Here is a 17,271-nt window from a genome sequence, read left to right as displayed (position 1 = left end):
AAATTGTTTGGAAATACTTGATTGTATAACGTCATTGTGTGTGCATTTTCATACATCAGCTTGTTAGTACCCGGCATGCCCGCAGTTTCACCTTATGGCCCAAGTCCTAACGCAGGGTAAGATTTTCCACAATCACATTCTTATTATATTTGTTTGACGTGTGCACATTTTACACCTTTTTAGTCTTATACTGTTCAGCAAAAAAAAAGTGAGAGTATGATTATGAAATATACAGTGTTCCCCCGCTACTTCGCGGTTCAGCTATCACGGACTCAGAGCTTTGCGGCTTTTTTTTGGAAAAAAAATACATATATTACATTGAAACAACATATTTTACAGTTTTTTTTTGTTATAACATGCATTTCACTCTCTCTACCTGTATTCTATATGGTGTACTGTATACAGGGGGGTAAAATACAAAATAAAATGAAAAATTTGGGAATTAAATTCAAATTAAGCATTTTTGAAGGGGAATCCCTACTTCGCGGAAATGCACTTATCGCGGGTGGACCCGGTCCCCATTAACCGCAATAAGCGAGGGAACACTGTTGTTGCATTTTCTTTTCCTAAAAAAAATATTGTAAAAAGCAGGCAGACAAGTGAGGGTGTTGCTCGGTATCCTGACTTTATTTGTTGCTTCACCACATAAAAATATGCCCAGGTACATCGTTACAGTGATTTATCTTAATGATAAATAAAACTAAATAATAAATATACTTATCATCTGTAGTAATGGCTTTTCAGAAAATAACACCATTACATTTTGTTAATTTCTATAGTTTCTTTGAGGGGAATTAAGGTGCACAAACAACATATACATACAAGTTTGTTTTCTAGTTTGATTGTTTCATATCAATTACATCACAAACCAAAGGAGTGTAAGGATTTTAAATTGACTCTTGATATAATCTTAATTGCCAGTGCACTTGCGGTCAGTCATACATTTTTAGATGGTTTGCGTTTGCTTTGTTTGTATTCGAACATCAGCAAGACGGGAAATCCGCCCCTACTGAGAATGGAATGTCTCCATCAAAAAAAAAATAACAAGCTTACCAAATGGACAAAAAACAAGACACATAACCATTACACTATAGACAGAATATGCACAAAGCGCATAAGGAGTGTATGGAAGAAGCCACAAAACTTACATTCTTTCTGCGTGTACATATATGAGGGGAGAAAGTTACAAAAATAGTAATAATACCTAGCAGTAACTTCCACTTTTAGCAACTTTATAGGTATTAATGTTTGCCACAAAAAGTACAAGTAGCAATGCAGTGTTCTGATGTTAATTTGCAGTCAAGTGTGACATCACAGAGTGAGCTCCTTCTGGACGGCCCACAGGGTCTCAGCGCTCTTCACCAGCTGCTGCTCCTCCTCAGGCTTCAGGGTCATGTTGATCATGTCCGACAAGCCCGTGTTGCCCAGGACACAGGGGACGCTCAGAAAAACGTCTTCTTTCACGCCGTACATGCCCTGACAAGAGACATACACTTGTAAGGTATGTGGAAAATCATTCGATATCAAGAGCTGTATCCACATTTTTGAATGGCATTGTACACAAACAGCTCTTGTGGTGGTTACTTCAACATTAGGGAATAGAACCTGATGAAGTTTACTTACCTTTACAAGTGTGGACACGGGGTGAACTCTGTGCATGTTCTTAGTGATGCTCGCCACCAGGTCAGCCACAGACATCCCGATGGCCCATGAAGTATAACCCTTCAGACGAATCACCTCATAGGCTCTAAAGTAGACACACAAAATGTTAAGATGTTTCATTATTTAACACATTTTGAAATCCCAACATTTTTTTAATAAGGTTTTGCTTATGCGAAATAATGATAAGGTATTGTTGCATTTAATGTCTATCAAGTAGCCTATTGCACACCCCTAAGAATACTTTGTATGTCTGAAAAGGCAAATAAAAAATGAAAAGTTGGAACCAGACCCTAAGATAGGCGTGTCAAACACAATGAAATGCTTTTATTAGTTTTTTACATGGGTGCCGTAAAACCTGAATTTTGAGTTGTGTGAAAGATTGCATTAATTACTGCACATTATTAAATTTCCTATTCACAGTCAGAGGTCGTTCTTTAGTCCACCCTTGGAAAAGTTTTAATTCCTTGACTTGTAAGACAACATTTAACAATTACTATGTGCCACTGCCATTGGTGTTTATTGTTCTTAACTCTTCATTTGGTTTATCCTTAACTCTTGTATACAGCTCTCCGTTTTACCTGCAGTTGTTTTCACTGTTGCGTTAATCAAATTCGAATTTAATTGGAATTTACTCGTATAAATTTAGACATAAATGACAGTGGAGTTTATGGAGAGGAAAATTAGTTAAAAAAATGCATGTGGATGGATTAATTTTTTATTTATTTATCTTACACATGAAATTACTTACCATTCATAATAAGTGCTGTATTCAAATTGTTGGTAAACTTAAAATATTTTTAATGAATTATAATTCGAGTCATCTTGAACAGAAATAAAATGAGAATTCTTTGTTTATTTAAATGTGGGAATTCCCTTTGTGTAATTGTCAACGATCTTTCTTGAAACTCAAATGTTGTCCGACAGTTGGCCAAACCCTATTTCAAATTTTTCTCTTGGGTTGGTCACATCCATTGAATTCAACCATGGACTTTGGTCACATTTGAATTTATTGCTACCTAGCATGGAAAAAAACAAGGGATTGTTTTTTTTTTTTTTTGTAGAGTTCATTCAATAGCACTCACCCATCGACTACCAATTTGTGCACAGCCTTCCAGTCTTCACCATCTCCCTCAGATCCCATCTTAGGGTTGAGACCCTGAAGGCTTACACCAGCCACGTTCACGCCACTCCACACAGGCACTAGAAAAGGCCAAATAGCAGCGATAAAGCTGAATTCAATGACTGGCCGATAAAACCATGCTATATTTAAGTTACCCCCCTCCTAACAGCAGCTTCTGTTTTATTTATAGCGAAGCGTGGCATACCACTGGAGTCGCCATGCTCTCCGATGATCCAGCCATGGCAGCTTGAAGGGTGGAGAGTCAGTTTCTCTCCCATGAGGTGGCGGAAGCGGGCCGTGTCCAGGTTGGTGCCCGAACCGATGACGCGGTGACGGGGGAACCCACTCAACTTCCAAGCAACGTAGGTCAAGATGTCCACTAAAGGGGTGAAGGTGACTTAAGTAAGGTGACATATGCTATTTGAGATTGGGAATCCCTTGATAGAGCCGCGCTTTTTACCTGGGTTGGACACAACCATCAGGATGCAGTTAGGGCTGTACTTGACAATGTTGGGGATGATAAACTTGAAGATGTTGACGTTACGCTGCACGAGATTCAGGCGACTTTCTCCTTCCTGCTGACGTGCGCCGGCGGTCAGGACCACCACTCTGGAGCCGGCTGTCACGCTGTAGTCTGGAGAATTCAGATTTCAAGATTACCAATAAATCATTGAATTTCTTTGTCTACAGGGTCTCACCTTTGTCTGCCACAATCTTATGTGTCTTCAAGAAGAAGGAGCCATGTTGCAGGTCCAGTGCTTCACCCTTCAGTTTGTCCTCCATCACGTCAACCAACGCCAGCTCGTCACACAGATCCTGGTCATCAAATTCAGTATGTACACATTCAAGTCAATCAGATATGAGATGATATCAGAGAAAATTATCAATTTTTTTTTCGAGGGCTGTTTGGGCAGAAATTCTTACGTACCTAAAAGTTGCTCAGTCATTTCCGGTTAAACAAAAATGACATTATTTCTACCTTTGGGATTCTAGAATTGCTAAAAACAGCCAAGAAAGAAGTTCACTCTCTTTTTTTAAATGTTTTTTGTGCACTTTTTTGTTTCGTTTTAATTGTACGAAGACGTGTAGATGGGAAAATCAAATTTGTTAGGCGGATTTGGTCTCTAAGGAAGCTGGAATCACTCTAATACACTAATTCCCATTCTACCTCTTTTTATCCAAATACTAAAACATTAATTTACAATTCTCCCATCTCTTTCTTTTTAATGTGGTGAAATAATTAACCCACTGTGTTACATAAAAGTCACTTGTGTCACCGGGTATATAAAAAAAATTGAGTTTTAATATGTAGCCGGGAAATCTGTGGACACTTAAAAGTCATTTTGATATCAATTGGCAATCTTCCAATGGCATATTTATACACTGAACAATTATATAGTTTTCTTTTTGACTAATTTAACTTAGAAGACACTAGAAAGGTCGTAAGGTGCACCCACTGTGGGCCAGTTTGAGACCACTAATCTAATCAGACCAAAGATTTATACTTCAGTTTGGTTTCCCGTGGACTTTTCGAATATAATATAGTATGTGCCCTGCCTCAACAACATTTTGTTCTATCCATTATCTAAATTGCAGAGAGGCCCACTTAAAATAACGAATATGGACCGGAAAGTAAACGAGCCGCATCATTTATTTTTATGCAGCCTTGCATTTGGTTTCCAAAGCATGGACCATGTTTTAATACAGTGAGTCCATTATTATGCTTTTGGCATGGATATAGCTAAAGTGAGAGGCCAATCTATAGTTGGATAAAATCAGAAGATAGCAGACGGTTAGGTGACTGTTCAAATAACAATCCCTTAAATTGCATAAACAATGATCACAAGAATTAGCCTAAAAAATAGTTTTTGTTTCCCAACAAAGCAAAGGGAGCCTTTTTGGCTTTTTTTTTTAACCCTAATTTTGTTGAGTATTTTATCAAATTATGTTGTTGCTGTTGGTTTTTGTTTTGAGCTACCCTATAAAATTACCTTGAGCAGGATACTAATGGCGGAGGCCATGCCCACCATGCCGACGCCCACCACTGTGACTTTGTTCCTGCTGCTCCCTGGCTCCTCCTTGAGCACTTGGGTGATCAGTTTGTCTTTGGTGGCCATCTTCCAAAGAGAGAGGGAAAAGAAATGAGCACTGTGAAAGCTAAATTGGCATGGTCGATATGCAAATGGAGATGGTGAACAAATGAGAGGGCATTAGTGTATAGTTTTGTGGATTCGTCAAAAACGGATCGGGATTTAGACATGCTTACAATCTATCAACCACAATAATAGCATATTGTTATGAACACAGTTATAACAGCGTGCATGTATAATTCATCCAAGAGTGAATTCAGTTGTTTTCAGTGTACTCATTGATTCAGAGTCTCGTTTCACTAAATCGCCATAGCAACCACCGCCTGGATGCTCACTGCTTTAGGAAGTCCCTTGTGAAAGGCCATAGGTTCTCAGGGTCGATTGGGGGAAGGTAGTAGGCAATCGTGTGTTTGTGTAATGTAGCCCATCCCCCAGCTGGCGTCACACACAATACTATTTATGGTTCCTGGAGAGTTGACTATCTAAAAGGCCTTAACTGTCAATTACGGAGAGGAAATGGTAGTTACAATGTCTGATGTGTCACTGAGATAAAATCTTGGTTCAAACAAAACAAAAAAAACTTCCATCAAAGAAATACTGTGCGTGTAATCTGTCACTGATTACATGATTTTTTTTATAGTTTAAAGTATGTTAAAATGTTGATTACGATGGACTCCTTTCATAAAAGTAATGCTTATAATATAAGACAAGGAAACTATTACTATTATAATGTAGGTTTTCTGGTATTTTCACTATCACTGGTCAAGGGGCTGCGCATTATCATGTAACACCAAGGGGTTTCTGGCATTTTTCCTATCACTGGTCAACAGGAAGCACAAATAGACACACAGCAGTGGAATGTCCCTAACAGGAGACCATTAGCCACAGAAGAACATGTTTGAAAGGGTCATTTGATATACTGCAAGGCAGGTTTTCTTGCATTAGGACTGTAGCCGATTCTAGGTATGTGCGTAATGTGAAAGCAACCTCTCAGGAGAATAATACTAAACATCACTATATACGTACTATATAAAATTCTAAGTGAATGTGATTGGTCAAACAGAAGTGTCAGGGCTGGTGAGGAGGGGCACCTTCATTGTACACTGGACTAATTCTGCAACAGGCAAAGACCCGTAGAAACCTGTTTAAGATTGTGTTAAGTCCCTTTAGGTTGTCACGGCATAAGAAATTCTACCTCAAGCTGGACATACACTTCAACTTTGCAGCAAGTAGGAAACCTAACTGTTGAAGGTCAATGGTTAAAGAGCATAACCCAAAATAATTGACTGATTGAGACCTAAATAATGTACTCTAATTAGATTGTATTATTATTATTATTATTTTATTTAAACTCATTGGCTGGCATTAACGCGAATAAACGTCAGATTCATATTGACTGGGAGAGTCTCCTGGTCAAAATTGATTGGAAAAATAGCATTTATATATATTCTTCATAGTTTAAATGAATTGGACGTCTATTAGTGAGAATTGCGGGCAATGACGTCATGTCATCAAATCATGTTATCAAATCATATTATCAAATCATGTATGTAATATACCAACAGGTTATAAAATACTCACACAACAGGTATTACCTTAAAACAGTTCATCGAAGATGAAAAATAGGAGCAAAAATAACTATTTTTATAATAATGTAGTAGTAAAGAAAGATAAAATATGTATTAAACCTCATTGCGGATACAAAATACTACAAACGCATTATGAAAGGGAGCCTTGCCACGCCCCTTCCTCGACAAAAACACGCTCTCAAATTAAAATAAATAATCGATTCCCCAGACAGTGAAAATGATCCGCACGAGGTCATATAACAGTTGTCAAACACCTCTTACCGTTTGAGTTTAGTGAAAAGGATGGAATGCTTCTTGTCGCGTTGGTTGTTGCTTGACGCAGTTCTCCCGCAGAAGAGATGCCGGTTCAGCTTGCTATTTAAACCAATGGGCGTCCTAGCTCGCCCCGCCCCCTTTCCTTATGAAGGAAACTTACGCAACACACGAGAAGATTGACACGGGGGCGTGGCCAAAGAAAGACCCGTGCGTGCTGAGCGTCACGTCCGCGCTCTGCCGCAAAATAAACTAAAAACACCTCAAAGAGGGCAAACTAAAGCAGAATAATGAATTAAGAATATGGAGGAAAATTAATATAATGAACCATTTTAACATTGGCTTCAAAAAAGATGTATATACAACTTATTTGTAGCATATGGGCGAGGGAAGTACAGTAACCTTTGAGTTTGAACACCGCTATTTTGGCACACCGGTTTCCTAACGATGAAACTGGAAGTTATGTCGTTATGAAATTCATGCGTTTCCTTTCGAGGTTTTCATAGTTACCTTTGAATGTTTTACTGTTATTTGAATTGAATTTTATGCTTTGATTGTCATCATACAACTACTATAATGAGATATAAAGCCTCACCATAAAGTGCACAATAACAACAACAAACGCACAATAACAACAACAAACAGACAAATAAATAATTAATACATAATAACAGAACCTAATAAATATATTAGTCAACAACATAAATAAGTAGGCAAGCGCACAAACAACAACAAACAAACTGGTAAATAATAAATAAGTAATAATAAAAAATAATGAATAAACAAGTAGTAAATATAATACAACATAATATAATTTATGATGCCAATAATATACTGGCACGACTCACTTTAGACCTAATTATCGTGAATGTAAATAAACTAAATAAACATTTAGTTTGGCACACGGGTTTAAATGAATTGTGCGAATGCATCGATACTACAAAGTTTTGCCAACAGGTGGTGGTATCATACAGATAATACAAATGGTGAGGTTTGAATTGTACTCTTAGAACTGAGTAAAGGTCACCTGGTCAAATAGTGGTTCTTCTGCCTGACTTTGTTGCGGGTACTATGGGTTCAATTCCAAATTGTTGGCAGTGCGAGTGGTTGTCTATCTCTCAGTGTGCCCTACGACTGACTGGCGACGAGTCTAGGGTGTAGTCTGCCTTGTGTCTGAACACAGTTGGGTTAGGCTCCAGCAACCCTTTTGAGGATGGGCGGTATCGAAGATGAATGATTGAATCTTCTAGTATTAAAATCCATTTTTTCTGTCCAAAAAGCATTAAAAAAACAGAATTCGGCTTCATGTTTGAAGTGGGGAGAAGGTTCATCTTGTACGGACATGCCCAGTCTGTCCGGTAAAAGCAAGGACTCACCAATAGAGGGAGATGTATGTGAGCCTTGCCACAGAAGAATTCTCCCATCTTCTGCTTTCGGCCTTTCTCTCCTGGGGGGACAGATGCATGGGGCCACTGCATTGGTCAACTGCGGCGTGGACGAGAATCAAGCCCAGGGCCAGACTGGTGGGCGGTTAATCCTGTCATGCAATCACAGGCCCAGCATCACCATGTTGCCAGTCAGTTCACTGTTGAGAACATTCTTGTGCTGCCTGGTTTGCCTCACCTGATCTCTGACCTCTTGATTTGTTCCCATCACCTTGACCACGATTTCGACCACAAGCACGTCTCTTGTACCTTTTTTTGCCCTGGACCCTTCTACAGACCCCTTGGCTATCAACCTCCATACTATGCTTAGCCCATTATATCTTTCCTGTACACGAGCATCGACTCTTGTCATTTTCATCCGCCTCCGACAGAATGTGAGCAAATTCTATCCTTATCAGCCTCACGGGGAGAACAAACACTAGTTTGTCATGTTAGCTCCTCCATTTGCTTCGGAGGGTAAACAAGTTGCTATTGCACAGAGCATTGGGACCACAGTGTGGCTGCTTGGGGGTGATAGTCGACACCCCTTGCAGTTTGCTGTATACTGCACAGCAATCTAATCACCTCCACACACCTGCCACCTCTGTTTAGAAATGAGGCCAAAGAACACGGAGGCATCAATCATAGGACGCCCAAGTCACGATGCATACTGTTTGTGGTTTCTTGATGAATTTGTTTCAATCCTCCTGCACTCTACCTTCTTATCTCTCCTTCCTTCCCATCCCCTCCCTCACTCCCCCCCGACTCCTTTCCTGGCCCCTAACACTGCTTGTGATTGATAACATTCCCGCCGGAGCTTCTTTTATTAGCCACCCATAGCCCGATTAAGCGGGGCAATAATACAGCAATCAACAGATATTACACACTGATAAGTCCGGGGAGAGCTCTGCTGTTTCCAGGCACAAACAGCACATTTACACAGATTGGATATGTTTTAATGTAGGCTAAAATGGTTGAGCGACTACACATATATTTGAATGTGTTATGCAAGTAGGGCAAATTTATTGCACTTTTTTTGCCAGCGGTCTCTGTCACTTCCTTATGATTATTACCACTAAAATAAAACCCAGGATCCCTGCATGTCATAATGAGGGGCCAATTAAAACCCTGATTGAGCAGATTGTGTCAACATCTGTGAAGATATTATTGAGAAATATGAGCAGCAGTAAAGTTGTGCTGGGCAACTTAATAAGGAAACATGTTCTGTCATTGTCATTCTCCCACAGTGTACCACAATGGTACACAAATCCTATAATATGTATGTATATATATTTATATTTGTATATGGGACAAGGGCAAGACAAGGGAAATATGTTGGGGTGTGCTATTGCAAGAGGTTGGGGGTGGCAATGTGTATATATATCAGTGGCGGGCCGTCGGGGCCTTCAAGGCCTTCTCTGCTGGCCTAAGAAAATGTCTGAATCATCTATATTCTGCTTCCAGATGTGTGTTTTCATATTGAAGCATTTAACCAATCACATTTCAGCCATTATTTTTTCGCCAGGGTCAGAAATCTGCCTCAAGGCCTTCACAATCAGTTCATCGCTTTCACCAACTATGATTGCCTAGTAATAGAGTGGAATAGCCAGAGCTACCAAACTGTATCTGGAGCGAGGTGCACAAGCAAATATATTGTTGTGTTGATTTAAAGCTATTTTCAAGACAGACTTTTCAAGAAAAAAAAGCTGAACATCATTAAAAAAATCTGTCACGACCGGAAACAAACATTTTCAGGATTAAATCGAATAAAAATGCATGCCAGAAATACGACAAGATAAGCTCGACTTTCAGCATTAGCTTCGATGGCAATAGAAAAGAAGGAAGAAAGAAAGGAGGATGGATATTGTGTACAGTTAAAAATGATTTTTGGTGAGTAAAATATGGCTATATTCCTAAATAGGCATAAAATCCTTTGTGGGGGTTGGATTGATTCGCTGAGGGCCTTGCTAGAAAGTGCATTGACTACTGCTGATATATATAAATATATATCATATATATATATATAAATGTTTAGTATATAAAAAGGGCATATATATGTATATATTTATAAATATATTTATATATATGATCGAATATAAAGTGCTGTGCACCTCCTGCAATAGCACCCCCCAACATATTTCCCTTGTCTTGCCCTTGTCCCACTTTTGAAAGCAAATTAAAATACCTGTATGATAAATGACTCTTCTTGTATCCAAGCATGTCAAGAAATGCAAGTGCTATTCTTCCTAGTTAGTACTACTCTTCTTCCCAATGTGCTAGATATACATAGAAAGTATTTGCTAATTAATATCCCTACTTAGTGATAGAATGTGAATGTGGCATTGCAGTAATGTTACTATGAACACTTAATCAATGAAGTTGAACTTGACTTATAAGTGAGTTGTTGTCAGTTGCTGTGTCTGTTCTGTTCTCACCGAGTATGAACTCCAACAGAGAGTGTATGAAAGCGAGTTCCTTCAGGCACTCTTGGCTCAGTTGTTTTATCCCACATCCTAACATGGTTGTTATGAATCAATCCCAAGGTTTATTTAGGGAAAAAAAATGCTTAAAACGGAACACACGTAAAAATACCCATACACAACAAAACCAGATAGGTCAGGGTTACATTGACGCACGATATGAAATGTTAGGTTGGTAAGTAACACATGTAGAAATGTAAGAACTGATTGGTCAGAACATACAAAAAGCAGGCAAAAATTAGCGCCATTATTTGCTAGACACAAGGACAAGAAAAAATAAATTGGAGGCAGGGAACAGAACAAAACCAAAACACATTAAACAAACACATTTCATGATTATGTGCATCAAAAATCTGTGTTTGGCGATATCGTCAAATTCAGCCAACAGACAAGAGAAGGAATTGTGAGAAAAATGATACAAATTCGGTGTGACTTTATGTTATTGTATACCAGGCAAGTATTTATCTCCCACACATTTATAACTCGTCATCCTTATAATTGGCTAATATTGGTAATCCAAATATAAAGTTGGAAAAAATACTAGTAATTTCTTAAAGTTCAGGTAGTCAAACTGTGCTTGTGGTTCCTTCCATCCCAATAGTTCATGTCCATCTGTGACACTCTTTCTTCAAGGACACAGCTTTACTTGGAAGGAACGTCAAGTATAAGGTTGGCTGCCAAATTCCCAAATGCATGCAGTGAGGATTTCGCTGACATCAAAATCAAGAGGCGCTATATTTTATGCCTGAGCACAGCTGCACATCCTATGAAGTAAAGCCCTGTGATAGGCCTTGTTTTGAAAGTCAAAAAAAGCAACCAAAACAACCTTTTAGCTTAAGATACTGTATGCACAATTGGAAGAAGATATATATTTATATATATATTTATATTTATTTGTTGCTCTTATATCTAAAAATTATCTATGAGACAGTGCATAGAAAAAGTATTGGATGACATCACATTCCCTCTGGCACTTCAGGAGAACCTGTGAATCCCAGACCTTAACCCCCTGTGAATGTTATCAAAGGTGAATGAGTGTGTCTGTGCACTGGTGTGTTGTGCATGAAGGGGTAAGGTTAATTGAAGTTGTTTGAGTGAAAATAATTCCCTCTAGGTCTCTAGGAGCATCGCAGGTGGAGCTGGATGGGTTCAGTAGTGGGTGACCAGAAGAGGAGGAAAGTGGTGGTGTGGAAAATACAACGGGGAGGAAGGAAGAAGAGGGAAATGCCCCTTTCCCCCCTTCTGCTAGTAGGCAGTGACACATGAGGATGGGGAGGCAAATGATTCATCTAAAGGTCAGGTGTGTCCGTCCTCTCATCTATCAGCATTATTTTGTATTGCTTCTTTACTTGTTTTTCTTCTCCTGAATGGGAGTGTTTTGTGATTTCTTTTTGAGCACCCTTCTCATATTGTCCCCCACTCCCGGTATGTCTGTCCAGCTCTTGGCTATATGTCCCCTCATGTGGCCTTTCCCCTCTTCTCCCATTCTCAGTTTCATTTCACAGATGATAGCTTGGCTCACTGTTTAGTCCAACAGATGATGGGGCAGGGAGGCCCGACCAAGTGTTTTAACTGCAATCAGTTTTTATTGCTCTCCTGAGGAACACACACAAGGCTATGCCAGCTTGATTTTTTTCAGTAGTGGAAAGGAAAACAGAGCAAGAGGGTACAAAAATGCATGTGGAAGTACTCCCAAGGGCAGCAACACAAAAAGTTATTGCAGTAAGGAGGATGGATGGATGGATCAATGACTAATTTTTACCTTGAATTTGATTATGTACTGTTGTTAAGGGGAAAAAACAGAAGAAAGTGGCGTGTTCACTGTATAAATATTTCCATTTTAGACAGTTTGTGCCCTTGATCATAAGCCCAACAAATAAAAATATATTAATATCAAGGAAAATTACGTTTTTATAGTTTGTATTTTTTTTTTAAAGGAGTAAAGTAAACCAGACATTATTTCATATTATTTTTGCAGTAGAGTAACCTTGCAAGCAAGATATTCCTTCCTGATTCATCATACAGTACCATTGAGACCAGGAAGGTTGTATACAATGTCAGAGTACATAGCAGTTCTTGTAAATATGTAGGTCAATATCTGTAGTTATTGTAAATCGACCAAATTTACTCACTGAAAGGAGAGCAAAGAATGTCACAAAATCTTTAAAAAAAAATTATAATGGGAAACATTGTCTTTGCCCTTCACCTTTACCATTATGACAAACTGTTTTGCTATTCCCCATTATTGGTTATATCAGTGTGTACATTGATGGCAGCCGATGTTGAAAAAGGCAGGAATTCTTTACGTGAGGGGCCAACTGCTGGCTTCAATCAACTTCAGTGGCGTGAGAGTGTGAACGTGAGTGGGGTCGTAGCAGGGATGGAGACGTAAAGCAAAGGCCGGCAGGTAATGCATCTGCCGCTGTCGTTTTGGGCCCAACATCCCTGCTTCGCCCACGTCTGTCGCTTCCTTCCTATTCTCCATCCATCTCTGCTTTGCCACATAACCTTCCTGCTCCTCCTCTATCCATTCGACCCCTCTGTGACAATGACAAAAACACAGCTGAGAATGATGGCTTATCTGGCTTTACAGTGATTGTTCGCACGTGATTGTAATGCAGTGCTATCGCTGATAGAGAAATAGTTTTAAGGTTGAACTTCTTCATCTTTTTTTAAAGGTCACTAGGCTCATTGCTGGATAAGAAACATGGCATGAAGCAGGGAGAGCATGAGTGTATACAAGGGTATGGATTTTTACTTCAACAAAACATTTTCCTTCTCAATGATGCACAGAAAAATAGAATTTTATAATTAATACAGGAAAAGGATTATGATGTGTAATTTCTTTCATCCATTTTGGATGCCGCCCTTCATATTTGCTTGTTTTAAGTGTCTTTGGTCAAATGTAGTCAAACAATCATTCACTTGCACTTCTATGAACAAAAGATCGAGCCCCCGGAAAGGACGAACATGGTCAACAAATGACTTCTTTATGAGTATAAAAGTATCCCAACATATAGAGTACATTTCCTGCAATTTTAGTGAGAAACACGCACACATACACTAGCTGGATTTTCTTATTCTCTGCAGGGTGTTAGCCAACCTGAACTTGACTTCAAGGCTATTAAAGACACAGACAACCATTGGTGCACTAATGGGAACCATCTGCATTTTCTAACTTCCCTGCTGGTTTCACAGACCTGATGAGACCTAAGGCCATGACAAGGTAATAATGGGGCATTGATCATATAACCTTTCTACAATGTACGTCTTGCTTTTTCTCTACTGTACATGGGTTTGTTCTTTGTCAAATTTCCTCTTTTTTCACGTCTTTTTTTCATTCTATATGTTGCTATTCAGGTTTAAATGTTATCCCAAAACAAAAAAAATGCCTGTAGATGGTGGAAAACAAACACTACTGTGGAAAGGTCATCTAAGACAGATAAATTCATCACCTTCCTTATGTGGTGTCGAAATTATGATGTTTTATGTACTACATTATAACATAGAGTTCTCGGTATACAGTACAGTACAACTGTAAAAAGATGATTATTAGATAAGGCACATTTAGATACAGATAATATATTAGCTCTCAATTGATAATATTGTATTTAATCCAGTAGTTATTTAGTACATATGTGGTGTCTTTTATTAATTCAAGATTCTAGATAAGATTTGCCAAATACATGCGTATACATCCATTGATATTGCCAGCAGTAATTTTTCCAACTGGCAAGAGAGAAAAGCTTGCATTTGAATTGTTGTGAGTCATTTTCAAAGGTAGCCAACTGGTGTGTGACTGAATCAGAGTTAAAGGTCATCTTTAATGCCACTTGCACTAAATACAAACTGTTGTGATAAATGTTCAGCAGGAATTTGAGAATCTGTCAAATATTGTGTATGAGCTTTATGTTAAAGTTCTAATAGCACTTCAGGAAGTTCATTACTGAATTTGATAGATTGGAATTCACTGGGCCATAACCCATAGTCACTTTCTTTGTAAAAATGAACCAAAACAATACTTTCATTGATTTAAAAAAAAACAATTCAATAGTTTCACTCAAATAATGCTTAATAGGGTTGTATACCAAATAAGCCTCCACCTAAAAGGAAGTGGACTGTTTTGACTAAGTGACAAATGACATCTTGCCAACGAAACGTTCTTAACAAAGACATGGGAACGGATACATAGTCAGCCATGTTATGGGGATTCTGCCTCCGTTTTGAACTTGTATTTTAATAGCTCCCAGGAATCTTGTTTTTCGATACTTATTTCCTCCTTTGTTTTACTTTTAATTCAATTTCATATTCCAACTCGTCATGATAAAGACAACATGTCTCCCCTACTGTTGTCCAATGTGTCATACGCCCACTTCCTTATATCATCAGTTTCCACTATGCAGAGGCAAACTATAACATACATCATTTTTATTGTACAATTTCAATAGTTATGCATCTATGGTGAGTCCTGATAATTCATTTTTGACAAGATTCAATCATTTAATTATTGCTTAAAATTTTATGATAGTGGGACTTTAACGCAATATAATTCATGAAGCCTACTCAGTGATTGTGTGAATGTGAGCCTGAATGGTTATCTGTCTTTATGTTCCCTGTGATTAAATGCATGACCGTGGCGACCAGTCTCCAGCGTAATCAGGCTTTTGCCCAAAGTCAGCTGGGAATGGCTTTGTCTTCCCTCAACCCTGAAAAAGAAAACTAGTGGAGAAAAGGAGAGTCTGTTCCTCTCACAACATGCCAGCTGATAATTGTATGAGAGAGGAAGCAGAGATACTTGTACATGGATAATTGGTGACTAGCCATCTTAATTACAGTTAAAGCACAGTTGTCTTAATGTACGTTGCACACAAGTATTTTATCTCAGTGATTAGTGAAGAAAACAATTAGCTTAACCATTGCAATTGCCCAATGACATAGCACGTTCTTCGCAATGATTACTAATTATATTCATATAAATATATATTAAATTATCATGTCAAACTAACCATAGAAGCCTCTTCCTATACTCATGACCTGATTTGGTGTGGCCCATCAATAATTAGATCAGCTGATTAATTTTCCTGTTTGAGTAGATTGAAATGCTTCACACAGAGTGAAGCAATACAAGACCAATCATTGGAGGGGAATGTTCTACCAGAACATTGTCAAACTATCAGAAATCCACATTGCAGGTATATAAAGCTGTACATGAACCAAATCTTCATTTCCAGCGAGACAACCGGTATGGAAAAATATTTGTTTTGTTGAATGTATATTGCCTTGAGTTGATAACCTCTGTTTAAAAGACTAAAGATAAGTCTAAAGACAAAGTTAAATCAGATCAATTGCCAATCTGATTATGATCTCATCAAAAATATAAGAAATAGAATCTAACGGCAACAGTTAACTGTATTTGAAAAATTCCCAGTTATCTTTATTGGTTTGACTATTGTCGGCTGTGTACATTTTAGTAGCAGAGAGTCTGATACTCCTTTTGATAACTTGACAAAAATTATATATTCATTTTTTTTTATATTCAGCAGCATTCAGGGTCTCAAGGCTAAATGCAAAATTGTAGTGAATGTATTTGATTTAAAAACAGATGTTTTCCGTGGGAGCACGGCATGTGTGGTTAGCGTGTCGGCCTCACAGTTCTGGAGTCTTGGGATCAAATCCAGGGTGGACCTTGTGTGTGGAGTTTGCATGTTTTCCCAGACATGCGTGGGATTTCTCTGGGTACTCCAGTTTCTTTTCATATTCCAAAAACATGCATGGTAGGCACATAAGACACTCTAAATTGCCCCCAGGTATGATGAGTGTGGGTGTGAATGGTGGTCCATCTCATCATGCCCTGCAATAGGCTGGTCACTGATCAGGGTGTTGTCCCCCGCCTCCAGCCAGCTGGGATAGGCTCCAGCACTCCCTGCGACCCTTCTCAGTTCAGAAAATGAATGAATGAATATTTTCCGTGGGCTTTTAATGCAAAGCATTTCCTCCTTGGCAAATAGTTTTCGTTTTCTGTGTTATGACTCACAAGAGGATAGAGATGTCTACTTTACATATTTGGCTGTTAACTGACAGCATGGGTGCAGAACTTAAGGGCTGTGTAAAACAGATGCAAAGTGGGTCAGATGAGCGAGAGGGGAGATTTCATCATGCTGCCGGTGCTTCAAGAGCCAGTGCCGGTCGATAGACTGCTTGCCTCGCAATAAATGGCTACAATCAAGCAATCAACATGTCTACAGATTTTATTATCAGACTAATATGCAGATTAATGGGAAGATTGTTTAGGGCTCATGCAGATGGGTATTGTTGTGCTGAAGTGGTACATGTGTATTTGTGGTTCTCTCCTGCAGTACATTTCTATATACTGCAGAGTCTTGTCACCATTTGTTGTTGTGGGAGTCATATGCACATTTGCATGCAGATTCTGGTGGAACAAGTGTGCAGGAAGGATCTTACATTTCAATGATTTCTTCAATACCAACCTTATCTGATTTGTCGTTCACCCAATATGTGAACATGTTTGGGAAAAGCTCTAATAATCAATATATGCTATCCGTGTGGTATGCACAACCTTGCACATGAAAGATGGACATGTGAACATCAAGGTCTGATCAGACCACTTGTCTTCCATGTGACTTTGAAAAGATG

The 17,271-nt window shown here is 38.7% G+C and overlaps 1 protein-coding gene across 1 annotated transcript; it reads right to left on the bottom strand.

Annotated features, from left to right (window-relative positions):
• Positions 1 to 606: 606 nt before the first annotated feature.
• Positions 607 to 6,890, bottom strand: ldha (lactate dehydrogenase A4). The gene is made up of 8 exons (XM_077712105.1): positions 6,723 to 6,890; positions 4,774 to 4,899; positions 3,481 to 3,598; positions 3,243 to 3,416; positions 2,988 to 3,161; positions 2,745 to 2,862; positions 1,624 to 1,747; positions 607 to 1,476 (listed from the first exon to the last, which is right to left on the bottom strand). The coding sequence occupies exons 2-8, from the start codon at positions 4,897 to 4,899 to the stop codon at positions 1,312 to 1,314; spliced, it is 999 nt and encodes a 332-aa protein (XP_077568231.1). The 5' UTR covers positions 6,723 to 6,890; the 3' UTR covers positions 607 to 1,311.
• Positions 6,891 to 17,271: the final 10,381 nt, after the last annotated feature.

The sequence above is a fragment of the Stigmatopora nigra genome, chromosome 2 (assembly GCF_051989575.1).
Source record: "Stigmatopora nigra isolate UIUO_SnigA chromosome 2, RoL_Snig_1.1, whole genome shotgun sequence".
Taxonomy (NCBI): Eukaryota; Metazoa; Chordata; class Actinopteri; order Syngnathiformes; family Syngnathidae; genus Stigmatopora; species Stigmatopora nigra.
This window is presented reverse-complemented; position numbering and strand designations above follow the sequence as displayed.